This window comes from Arvicola amphibius, chromosome 6, assembly GCF_903992535.2.
Source record: "Arvicola amphibius chromosome 6, mArvAmp1.2, whole genome shotgun sequence".
NCBI classification, from domain to species: domain Eukaryota; kingdom Metazoa; phylum Chordata; class Mammalia; order Rodentia; family Cricetidae; genus Arvicola; species Arvicola amphibius.
This window is the reverse complement of record NC_052052.2, coordinates 7,688,163-7,700,815: the sequence shown is the minus strand read 5'-3', so window position 1 is coordinate 7,700,815 and position 12,653 is coordinate 7,688,163. Positions and strand designations below refer to the sequence as shown.

The 12,653-nt window shown below is 47.5% G+C and overlaps 1 protein-coding gene across 1 annotated transcript in view; it reads left to right on the top strand.

The window, feature by feature from the left end:
* The first annotated feature begins 2,040 nt into the window (after window positions 1-2,040).
* The window catches only part of C6H1orf127 (chromosome 6 C1orf127 homolog), a 30,990-nt gene continuing 20,377 nt past the window's right edge, over window positions 2,041-12,653 (top strand). Inside the window, 3 exon segments of the mRNA XM_038334350.2 lie at window positions 2,041-2,066; window positions 9,581-9,681; window positions 12,543-12,641. Of these exon segments, the coding sequence (XP_038190278.2) occupies window positions 2,041-2,066; window positions 9,581-9,681; window positions 12,543-12,641 (226 nt within the window).

Genomic DNA, 12,653 nt, shown 5'->3' with positions numbered 1-12,653 from the left:
GGTATAGCCCTGGCTGTCCTGGAACTCCCTCTGTAGGCCAGGCTGGCCTGGAACTCAGAGATCTGCCTGCCTCTGTCCCCACAAGTTCTGGGTTTAAAGGCATGTGTCACCACCTGAATGAAAAAATCTTTTTTAAAATCCAGATTTTAGGACTGGAGTTAGGGCGGCAGTGAAGAATATGTGCGCTAAGTTCCAGGGCAGCCAGAACTGTCACACAGAGAAACCCTGTCTCCAAAAACCAAAAAAAAAAAAAAAAAAAAAAAAAAAAAGGATACATGCTCCTGTACTAGAGGACCCGTGTTTGTTTGATTCCCAACACCCGTGTCGATGGCTCACAACCACCTGGGACTCCAGTCCAGAGGATTTGATTTCCCTGACCACGGACACCCACACCCTCATGCACACACACACACACACACACACACAGAGATACCTACACATTCACATAATTAAGATTGAATAAACCTTTATGAGTTTTTAAAAAGTCAATGTTTTTTAAAATATTCTTTTTTAATAATTAAAATTTTTTTTATGTACATTGCTGTTTTGCCTGCATGTATATCTGTATGAGGGTTTAGGATTCCTCAAAACTGTTGTCATGTGGGTGCTGGGAATTGAGCTCAGGTTCTGTTCCTGGAAGAGCAGTCAGTGCTCTTAGCCACTGAACTAAAATATTCTTGTCCAGGTGGTGGTGGTGCACACCTTTAATTTCAGCACTTGGGAAGCAGAGGCAGGTGGATCTCCAAGTTTGAGGCCAGCTTGGTCTACACAGTGTGTACCAGGACAGCCAGGGCTACACAGAGAAACTCTGTGTCAAACAAACAAACAAACTACTATCTCCAAAGTTCTTTTTTTTAATATTTCTTTTTTTTTCATGGTTTATTTTTTTTATATTTAAAAATTTCCATCTCCTCCCCTCCTCTTCCCCTTTCCCTCCCCTCCCCTCCACCCATACACCCCCCCCCTCCAGGCCAAGGAGCCATCAGGGTTCCCTACACTATATTAAGACCAAGGTCCTCCCAACTCCCCCCAGGTCCAGGAAGGTGATCAACCAAGCTGAGAAGGCTCCCACAGAGCCCGTCCATGCAGAAGAATCGAAGCCCAGCGCCATTGTCCTTGGCTTCTCAGTCAGCCCCCACCGTCGGCCACATTCAGAGAGTCCGGTTTGGTCGCATATTCCATCAGTCCCATTCCAGCTGGAGTTGGTGATCTCCTGTTAGTTCTGTCCCACCGTCTCCATGGGTGAACGCACCCCTCACGGTTTGCTCCTCCCCTTCGCCCTCCCCTCCTCCTGTTTCTCCCCATTTTCTCTTTTCTTTCTCCTCCTGTTCTTTTTCTTGGAACCCAAGGCTTCCATGCGGTAGGCAAGCTGTCTTCAGCTCAGCTGTACCCTTCAGCATATCTGATAGTGATTTTTGTCAACTTGACAACAAACTAGAGCCATCTGGGAAGAGGGGACCTCAGCTGAGGACCTGCCTCCGTCAGGTCGGCTTGTGGCTGTGTCTATGGGGGCATTTTCTTTCTTTCCTTTTCTTTTCTCTTTTGATTGATTGATGATCAGTGTGGCCGAGTCCAGCCCACAGTGGATGGTGCCACCCCTGGACTGATAGTCCCTGGTGGTGTGAGAAAGCAAGCTAAGCAGTGAAGCCAGTAAGCCTCATTCCTCCACAGCCTCTGCTTCAGTTCCTGCCTCCGGGCTGCTGCGTATTCCTGCTCTGTGTTCCTTCAGTGATGGACTCTAAGCATAAGATTTGATAAACCCTTTTCCTCCTAAGTTGCTTTTGGTTGTGGTGTTTTCTACAACAACAAAGAACAGCTCTGTATTATATTGAGGTCTCAGAGATAAAGCAATTAATTGTCACCCCAGGAGGCACAAAGCCGTAGGGAGGTGTTAACACCTATCTGTCCATTCTGGCACCTGGCTGGTACTTTAGTGGCTCTTGGCAACCAAGAGAAAGGGACAGGCTGGTCTTTTACTTATGACCTCGGTGTGCCACCAGATAAACTCCTCCAGGGGAGGAGAGAGCCTCCAGGCTGAGGATGTGGGGCTCCGTGGCAGTTGTCTGGTAAGTGCCCTTACCCGAGTTTCCCAAGAGGGTCTTTGTCTGGTCCTCCTCCTGGGAACTGAGATATTAGAGGAACCCTGAGCTTCTATTATGCCATTTGGAGAAAAAAACAAATATTTTCTTCAAGAATCCAGAATCTTCATGTCTTGAGAGAAAGAGGTGGGTGGTCAGCTCTGTAGCTGCCTGAGTACAGGAATGGAAAGAAGGTAGAAGCCAGTATTCTCAATGAAGGACTGACCAGAGCCACTGTCACCTCCACCATCCCTTGTCCCAGGGAGCGCTTGTATAGAATGTGCAAGCCCAGGGCTTGGTCCCCAGTACCACTGAAGAACAGAACAAACACACTCAGAACAGGAGCAAGGTCTCCACTGCCAGCTTGAAGGTCAACAGTAGTTGGCACTTGGCCCTGGACTCCTTACTGCAGGGCTTTTGTGTGCTTTGTGACGTTTGTAGATCTGTGGACAAAGAGGGCGATGGACAAGCTGGGTGGGGTGGGCCAGCTGGAGGCCTGGGTCCTGTGCCAGGAACCACCCCTTCTTATGGCTGTTCAGTGCAGAGCTCAGCTTTGGGACGTGAAGGGAAAGTTCAGCATCCGTAAAAGCCACACTGGAATCTCGCTCCTAGTGGGGGCTGGAGGAGGAGATTGCGCAAGTGTAGGCTGAGCTGGCCCTGGCAAGGCAGATGTAATGCCCTTTCCTGTATAACAGCATGGGTGAGGAGAGGATGGCACCACGCATCAGCGCAGCAACTTGTTTCTCCTTTCCCAGGTCTCCTGGCTGTTCACCTGCCCTTGGGGTAATCTTACTTTGGCTACAGGGCAGTAAAAGCCTCTGCTTTGCAAACCAATCCATTGATGATAATGTCGCCCCCTGCTGGGAGCTAGGAGGAGACTCTGGCAGGGGTAGAGGATCCTGGGGCAGGGGTGATAAGGCCACCAGGTTGTCTCTAGAGAGAGGGTCTTTCTCTGGCTTGGTTTTAGTTTGAGATGGGGTCTTGGTGTGTAGCTCAGGCGTGGCCTCAAGCTCCAGAGTGCTAGGATTGCAGGTTGCCTGGCTTTACTCTGGGTTTTGAACGCAGTGGGTGGATGAAGAGCAGGCAGTTGAATCTGGCAGGCCCAGCTCAGATTACAGGCTAGGGAACCAGGCTAGGGCAGCGGTTCTCAACCTGTGATCCCTTTGGGTCTAATGACCCTTTCACAGGGGTCACCTAAGACCATCAGAAAATACAGATATTTACATTACAATTCATAACAGTAGCAAAATTACAGTTATGAAATAGCACCGAAAATAATGTTATGGTCGGGGTTCACCACAACACGAGGAACTGTATTAAAGGGTCGCAGCGTTAGGAAGGTTGAGAAGCACCAGTCTAGCCCTTCTTTGCTAACAGTCTGGAAGACTGAGGGCCTTGGCAATTGATCTAACTGGCATACTAGCCTTGGCTCTCAGCTCATTTGATACTGAAGAACTAGAGGAGGCAGTGACAACAGCCTTTGATGGACACCTGCTGTCCTTTCTTATCTTGAATACTTTATTTACTTACTTGTTTTCCACACATACAAGTGTTTTGCCTGCATGTCTGTAAGGGCACCAAGTGCATGCAGTGCTCACAGGCCAACAAATTCTCTGGAACTGCCGCCACGTGGGTGACTGAGAACCAAACCCTGGTCCTCCGCAAGAGCAGAGAGTGCTCTTAACCACCAAGGCACCTCTCCAGTCCCTTGTCTTTGATTTTGAGACAGAATTTCTCCATGAATCTGGTCTAAAGCTCAGATTCTTCCTTCCATAGCCTTTGAAGTGCTGGGATTTAGAGGTGTATGCAGACACACTTGGATCAATTACTTAAAATATAACTTTAAACATTTGTCTCTACATACACATTCACATATATGCCTATACCCACAATATACAAATAGGAATTCACATGTATTTTCCACTAGGGATCAAACCCAGGGGTTTGTACATGCTACACGCTGTACCAACAAGCTACATCTGAAGCCCTCTACTTGAAAAAAAAATTAAATCTCTGGCTGGGAATGTAAAGTAGCATTGTGCTGGTCTCATGTGTGCAAGGTCCTAAGATCTATTACCCAGCACTGAAGAAACCAAATTGAAATAGGAGTACATTGCAGAGATTTTTATTAAATATTGTCTTTAGTACAAAAGAGAGGTCCCCAGAGCAGATACATATACAGGCAGTCCAGAATGTTGAAATGAGTTCTCTTAATGGATGCAAAACTAGACCATAGCCACAGATCAGCAACCAGCGGCACCTAGACCATAGCCACAGATCACAGATCAGCAACCAGTGGCACCTAGACCATAGCCACAGATCACAGATCAGCAACCAACTGCACTCCACCTGGGTATAATGTATTCTTTTTTAAAGACATTTTCTCAGGGACTGGAGAGATGGCTCAGAGGTTAAGAGCACTGCCTGCTCTTCCAAAGGTCCTGAGTTCAAATCCCAGCAACCACATGGTGGCTCACAACCATCTGTAATGGGGTCTGGTGCCCTCTTCTGGCGTGTATGCATACACATAGACAGAATATTGTATACATAATAAATAAACAAACAAACAAACAAATAAATAAATAAATATTTTTTAAAAAAGAAATTGAGTTCTAAAAAAAAGACATTTTCTCATATAGCCCAGGCTAGCCTTAAATATGTCATGTGGAGGTGAAGGAGAATGATTTTGAACTTCTGATCCTTCTGCCTCTACCTCCCAAGAGCTGGGATTACAGGCGTTCATGAGTAAGTCTGGTGTTCTGGAGTGCTGGGGTTCGATTCCAGGGTTCTATGCAAGCCGGATGAAAGCTCTACCAATGGAGCTATAACTCCAAACCCTCTTTCACATTTTCTGGGTCAGAACAGTTTTCGCAGTGCTCAGAGTTCCATAGCTCCAGTGATATCTCACAGAAAACGAAAGAGGCACACTCTAGGGAATGCCCAGTTTTTTGCTGAAGACACATAGTATCTTGAGGGGTCCATTCAGGAGCCTTTTTCAATTTTCCCTTTACACTGCTATCCTAGCACCCATATGACTAGAACCTCCCCCCTCGCGACTTCCGATTTCCCCCCTAGAGGAACCACTATCTGCACCACCAAATGCAACATCTATAACTATTTTTGACCTTTCTATAAATACAATCACAGGAGAGATAGATGCTCGCTCATGTCTGACGTCTCTCAGCAGAACATGTACCGCGCAAGGCATATTGCCTTTATTTGTGCTCTGCTATCTCATAGAGTGAGCAGGTCCCAGTGCACCCATTCCCGGGCTGATAGGCATTTGGGTGGTTTCCAGTCTGAGGGAACAGCCTTGCTCTGTGGACAGCCTCATGCATGCCTTTTTGGGCTCCGTGCCCGAGACGCTGTTGGAACGAGATTGCTGGTTACAGGCCGCAGCGGGAGCAGCCTCAGATGGTGCTGGCTTCTGAAAGTGGTGGGTTGGACCCATCTCCTAGCTTCTGGGAGCTGGAGCTTTCTCACTGGCCTGGCTTCTGCCAGCTCTTCCAGGTGCTGTCTTTCACCCCAGGGCTATTCTCAAATGCCACTTAAGGAGGTTGCCTTTCAGGAGTGTTTAGGCTCTTGATGCAGTCCTTCAAAACTGGCCTTTTTTTTTTTTTGATTCATTTATTTATGGGGCTGGAGAGACGGCTCAGAGGTTAAGAGCATTGACTGCTCTTCCAAAGGTTCTGAGTTCAATTCCCAGCAACCACATAGTGGCTCACAACCATCTACAATGAGATCTGAGTGGTTTTTTTTTCTTTTTTTTTTTTTTAGACAGGTCTCACTATGTAGCCCTGGCTGTCCTGAAGCTTGCTCTGAAGACCAGGGCTGTAGCTCTGGTTGGTGTAGTGTTTATCTAGACTGTACAGAGTCCTGAGAGCTATCCCCAACACAGAGATCCAGCTGTCTCTGCCTCCCAAGTGCTGGGAATAAAGGCAAGCACCACCATGCCCATCTATTTTATCTTTAAAAAGATTCTGCCTATGTGTGTGTGTCTGTGTAGGGATATGTGCAGGTGACTACGAGACCCCATAGAGGCCAAAAGAAGGCCTCAGAGTCTCTGGAGCACATGGTTGTGGAGTACGCAGTGTGGGAGTGTGCTAGGAACTGAAGTCCTCTGCAAGAGTATTACACACTCTTATTTATCTGCCTAAAAATCATGTGGAGGTGCTGGCGCACGCCTTTGATCCCAGCATGCAGGAGATGAGACAGGAGGTGGATCTCTGTGAGTTCAAGGCCAGTCTGGTCTACAGGGTGAGGTCCAGGACAGGCACAGCTACAGAGAGAAACCCTGAAGCTCATGGGTTCCTCTGCCTTCCCACCCAGGGTTCTCCAGAACTTCTGATTTACTGTAAGGTCAAATCTCAGTACTCCTGGCTCTAGGGTGTATCTGCCCTCCCCACACGCCCGCTGTCTGGTCCTTTGTCAGACTTTTGTTCTGACCTTTGTGTTTAGTTCCTTGAATGCATCAGATCGTTCCCCCATGCCTGGGGTTTGTACCTCCTGCTCTCTCTGGCTGGAATACACCTCCCTGGATGGAAACCTGGAATTCTTTGCTGCCCATCTTAGTTCAAATGCCACAGCTTACTGATGGCATTTTTTTTAAAGGTTTATCTTGAGTATGAGTGCTCTATCTGCATATATTGCTCTGTGCCAGAAGAGGGCATCAGATCTCATTATAGATGGTTATGAGCCACCATGTGGTTGCTGGGAATTGAACTCAGGACCTCTGGAAGAGCAGCTGGTGCTCTTAACTGTTGAGCCATTCATTTCTCCAGCCCCGATTAGTGATGTTTTATCTGATGTAGAAACTTTGAAATAAGCAGAAAGTTATTTGTTTTTAACATTGATTTATGTCACTGATCGGTTATTGATATTTTAACATTGATGTACATGCTCATATACCCGTGAGCTACTGCACACATGGGGAGTCAGAGACAATTTTGTGGAGTTGGTTCTCTCCTCCTCCACGTGGGTTCCAGGGATCCCCCTCTGTTTATCAGGCTTGGTGGCAAGCACTTTCCCCAATGAGCCAGCTCACAGACCTGAGACTTTTAACAATTGCAGGCTATGTCCATTGGAAGTGGCTTGCTTAGTACTGACATTTTCTCTCTCTGACTCCAGCATTCCTTATCTTAGTTTGTGATCCTGTTATTATTTTACTATTTATTACTATGTGTTACATATGCGTATACATGTGTGAATATACCTTGTCAAGGGAGGCAGGCACATACAAGAGTATGTATGGAGGTGCATGTGTGCATTTGTGTGTGTGGGAGGGCTAAAGGTAGACACTGAGTTCCTCCTTTATTGTCTTTATTGTTCTCCACTTTTTTTTTTTTTTTTGGGTTTTTTTTTTTTTTTTTTTTTTTTTTTGCTTTTTTCTTTGAGACAAGGTCTCTCTGCGTAGTAGCCCTGGCTGTCCTGGAACTCGCTCTGTAGACCGGGCTTACCTTGAACTCACAGAGATCCCTCTGCCCATGCCTCTGAGTGCTGGAATTAAAGGTATGCATCACAACCACTGGCTTATTTATTTATTTATCTATTTGTTATTCTCCATCTCCTCATTGCTTCAGTATTGCTATTATTATAATAATTATTTTATGAGTGTTTTGAGACAGGGTCTCTCTATGTAGCTCTGGCTGGACTGGAACTCATTGTGTAGACCAGGCTGACCTTGAACTCACAGAGGTCCCCCTGCCTCTGACTCACAGTTCTGGAATTAAAGATGTGACCACCATGCTGGCTTCACCTTTTTTTTCTGACTCTGATTTATTTGATCTATCCATACCTGCAGATGACACAATCTTCTAATCTTATTTGTTAGGTTGAGAAACAATGAATTATTCTATTGTTTGCAAATACAGCATTTTCTTTATCCATTCCTCGGTTGAGGCTATCCATAACTTGCAAACTGTGAATATAGGCATTTAGGGATTTCTATTATACTACCTTCTTTTTTTTTCTTTTTTCTTTTCTTTTCTTTTTCTTTTTTTCTTTTCTTTTTGGTCTCTGAGACAGGGTTTTGCAGTGTAGCTTTGGAGCCTGTCCTAGAACTTGCTCTGTATACCAGGCTGGCCTCGAACTCAGAGATTCGTCTACCTCTCCCAAGTGCTGGGATTTAAGGCATGCAGCACTACCACCTGGCCCCTTTTTAAGACAAGTTATCTCACTGAACCTGGGACTCACCAATCCAGACAGACTAGCTAGCCAGGAAGCCGATAGGAACCACATGACTCTGCCCCCGCCCCCACCCTCGCCGCCCCCCCTCCCTCCCGCCCTCTCCTTCCAGTGCTAGGATCCCAGGTGTACATCACACCGGTTGGCTTTTTACATGGACACTAGTAATCCAAACTCAAGTCCTCATGCTTGCCTGGCAGGTATTTAGCCAATGAAGCCGACTCTCCAACACCTTGTGGAGCCTTACACTGTGGACAGCCCTGGGGCCTGCGAAGGGTTCTTGTCAGGGACTGGTGCATGTGACCAAGGAGGGCTTTTTTCATTCAGTAATTCTGCCTCCCGTGGACTGAGCTGGTTTCCAGTCTGTCTGCAAATTCCTTCCGACATCCTGGATCTAGAAAATATGTCTGTTCTTTTTGTTTCTCTCTCTCCTTTGAACCGGCTGTAAATCTGCAGGGTTTCTTCATTAATAATTATTTAATAAAATTTTAATACATATTCATTTAAAAAATTCTGTATAAACCGGGTGATGGTGACACACTCCTTTTAATCCCAGTGCTCAGGAGGCAGAGGCAGGTGGATCTCTGTGAGTTGGAGGCCATCCTGGTCTAAAGAGTGAATTCCAGGACAGCCAGGGCTACACAGAGAAACCCTATCTCGAAAAACAAAAAAACAGAAAATCAAAACAAAATCTGTATGAGAACCACAATGTTGCCTTTTTGGAAATTATCTTTTTACATTGACCTTCCAGGAGATACTCTCCCTCCGCGACCCCCCTCCCCCGGCTTTTTGGGTCTTATTCCTGTTTCTGCTTCAGTGCTTGCTATGGGAGATCCCTCTATTCATTTTTCTATTTGCCATTGCTGCTTGGTCTCTGTCCTGGCTGCTGCCCATGGTAGGCACCATGCAAACGATATATCTCTGGGGCGAGGGTGTAACTCAATGGTATAGTGCTTGCTTAGCATTCTAATGGCCCGGATTTGACCCCTAGCAGAGCAAAAATAAAAAATAATAAAATCCATAGATGCATAAATACAATTGACTGAATGAAGTGTAGCTGAGATATTGTGCACCTAGGCGTATGGTAGGCAAAGACGGGAGGATTACAAGTTAGAGGCCAGTCTGGGCTGGATGGTGAGGTTAAGGTACCCTAGGCTACATGGTGGAAACTATGCTAAAACACAACCTGACAAAACAGCAATAAAAAGTAAAAGAAAACAAAACCAAAGATGAGATCTAACTGCCTGAGTGAATGAAGTCAGGCTCGGCAGCCCTGCTGGGCTGGGCACCCGCTCCACACCCTTCTCCCTTCCTCACAGGGCCGTCTGTCTGGCTTGTATTCAGCCTGCTGTGTTCCCATGGGTCCTCCCCTTCGGGTCAAACAAGGACAGGCCTCGCCTGGCACATGGAGCTCTGACAGGTAAATCAATCACGCTTTTCTGGTTCACACCAGGCTTCAGGCGGTTCCCCTCTTCTCAGACTGATAACCTGCCTGCCTGCTGTGGTTACGTGGAAGTCAGAAGCATTCGTAGCCAGTGCTCTAGCCTGGACGGCAGACCCCTCTGCCACCTAGCACTGGCCGAGTGCTTGGGTTCCCAGGGATGGCTGCAGTCAGAGCCTGGGCTCCCTCTCACTGAGGAAGCCCTTATTTTGAAATAGCTGTCACGGGCTCACGTACCAGGCTTGGCATGCAGTCTTGGGGTCCACTAATTTGTTTTGCTGTTTTGACCTTTGCTGTTTGTTTTGATATAGGGTCTCAATATATAGCATTGGCCGGCCTGGAACTCATATAGACTAGGCTGGCTTTGAAGCATAGAGATTTGCCTCTCAAGTGCTGGGATTAAAGACATGTACCACCACACAGGGAAATCTAACTCATTTTTTACGTTAGAGTCTGGAGGGGTGAGGGACTTGTCTTCAGTCTCCCCACCGATGAGTAGGAGAGCCCTGACTTCAGCCAGGCAGCAGAACCCTGGGCCTTCACCGTCAGCCCCTCGCCACACAGAAGACATTATAAGAGGAACAGATAGATATTTGTTGAGCATTCATCCTGGGCCAAGTCCTATGTTGTGGCCTTTCCCCACACTCCCTGATGATATTTTTAAAGAAATAACTTCTGATTTTATTCATTGTTGTTAGTGTGTGTGTGTGTGTGTGTGTGTGTGTGTATGGTGGGGGGGCACACATGCCACGGCATACATAGAGGACAGTTTTGTGGAGTTGGTCCTCTCCTTCCCTCTTTATATGGTATCCTGGTGTGTGTGTGTGTGTGTGTGTGTGTGTGTGTACATATATGTGAACCTGACACAAGCGAAAGTTATCTGAGAAGACGAACCTCAGTTGAGAAAATGCCTCCATCAGAATGCCCACAGACAAGTCTGTGAGGCATTTTCTCTCCCTCCCTCCTCCCTACCCCTCCTCCCCCCTCCTTTCCTTCCCTTTTTCCCTCCTTTCCTTTTAGATTTATTTTATTTATCATGTACTTTATGGATATGAGTGTTTCACCCTCACATTTTATCTGCACACCAGAAGAGGGCATCGTATCCTATGGGACTATAGTGTTAGATGGTTGTGAGCCACCACGCAGATGCTGGAAATTGAACGCAGGGCCTCTGAAGGAAGCCCAGTGCTCTTCCACTGAGCTAATTCTCCAGCCACAAAGTGGAGTAGGCTTTTCAGTTTTTGTTTTATTTTGTTTTCTGTTTGTTTGTTTGTTTGTTTTTGAGACAGGGTCTCATGTAGTCCTGGCTGGCCTGGAACTCACAGAGATCCACTTGCCTCTGCCCCCTGAGGACTGGGATTAAAGGCGTGTGCATACCTGGCCCTGCATTTTCTTGATTAAAGACTGATGAAGGAGGAGCAGTTACTGTGGGCAATGTTGCTGGTGAGCAGGTGGTCCTGAGTTGTATAAGAAAGCAGTCTGAGCAAGCGGGTGTGCGTGTGTGTGTGTGTGTGTGTGTGTGTGTGTGTACAACAAGCCAGTAAGCAGCACCCCTCCATGGCCTTCTTTGGTTCCTGCCTCTAGGCTCCTGCCCTGTATTTAAACCCCTTCCTTCCCAAGTCTCCTTTGACCAAGTCTTTTATGACAGCGACAGGAACCTAAGGCATACAGGTTCTGAGGATCTAAATGAGGTTGGCAGATCAACATGTTTGGGGTGCCAAGCACAAGTACTTGCTGAGCCATCTCACCGCCCCCCCTTTACAAAGTAGGTTATTTTGTGTGTATGTGTATGACAGATGCATGTGTCTGGGCGTGTGCGCCCCTTCACACGCGGAGGCCAGAGGAGGGTGTCAGTTATCGGGCTCTTTCACTGAACCTGGAGTTACATTGGTGGCCAGCAAACCTTGGTCTCTATATCCGCCAGCACTCGGTGGGAAGTGCACCTATGGCCACTCGTGGCTGTTTACATCGGTACTGGGGACTTGAACTCAGATCCTCATGCTTGCTCAGCAGGAGCTCTTGCCCCCTAAGCCACATCCTCAGCCAGGTTTTCCATTACTGAGCTCGTCCGTGAGAGAGGGGATGTGACCGTGGCATAAGAACAGGGTGGGACCCTCAGGTTTGTTTGCCCCCTAGAGGGACTCTCAGCCCTCAGGAAAGGTTTTGCCGGCAGTTACCGTCCATCCTGGCAAAGGATGAAGACTAAAATTAGGCTCTGGGAGAGAACATAGGTTGGGTCCCCCATTGTATCATCATCATCATCATCATCATCATCATTACTGTCCTTGTCACCTCCCATCATCATTATCATTACTTATCATTACTCTCATACAGTCAATTCCAGGAAGGAACAGACTAAGCAACAGGCACACGGACAGACAGACAGACACATACATGTGCACACACGCACACATACGCGCACACACACATTCATGCACACGTGCACATGTGCACACATGCACACACGCGAGCACACATGCACATACATATACACACACGCACATGCACGCACACACGCACATGCACGCACACATGGAAGGGATTTAGATCCATATGTTCTGACTCCGGGTGCCCACGCTCACCAGGGAATCACATTGCTCCTGGTCTCCCCATAAGACGCTGGCTAGATGCAGGGGTGAGTCCCTCCTGGCTGCTCACTGTGTCTAGATGCAGGGGTGAGCCCCTTCCTGGCTGATCACTATGGCTAGATGCAGGGGTGAGCCCCTCCTGGCTGCTCACTGCAGTAGGCTTAGAAGGAAGCCTGTCCACTCTTCCTCCTTTCCTCCCGCTCTCCCTTGTGTCCTCTCTGCCTCCTCAGCAGCAACTTCTTTACCCCACAGGGAAGGTCGAGTGCTTCTCAGACTACATGACCCTGCAGGTCCCGAGGAGCCACGTACAGGGTTTGAGGCAATGGCTGGCTAGGGTCCTGCACCCTCCGGGTAAGCTATCTT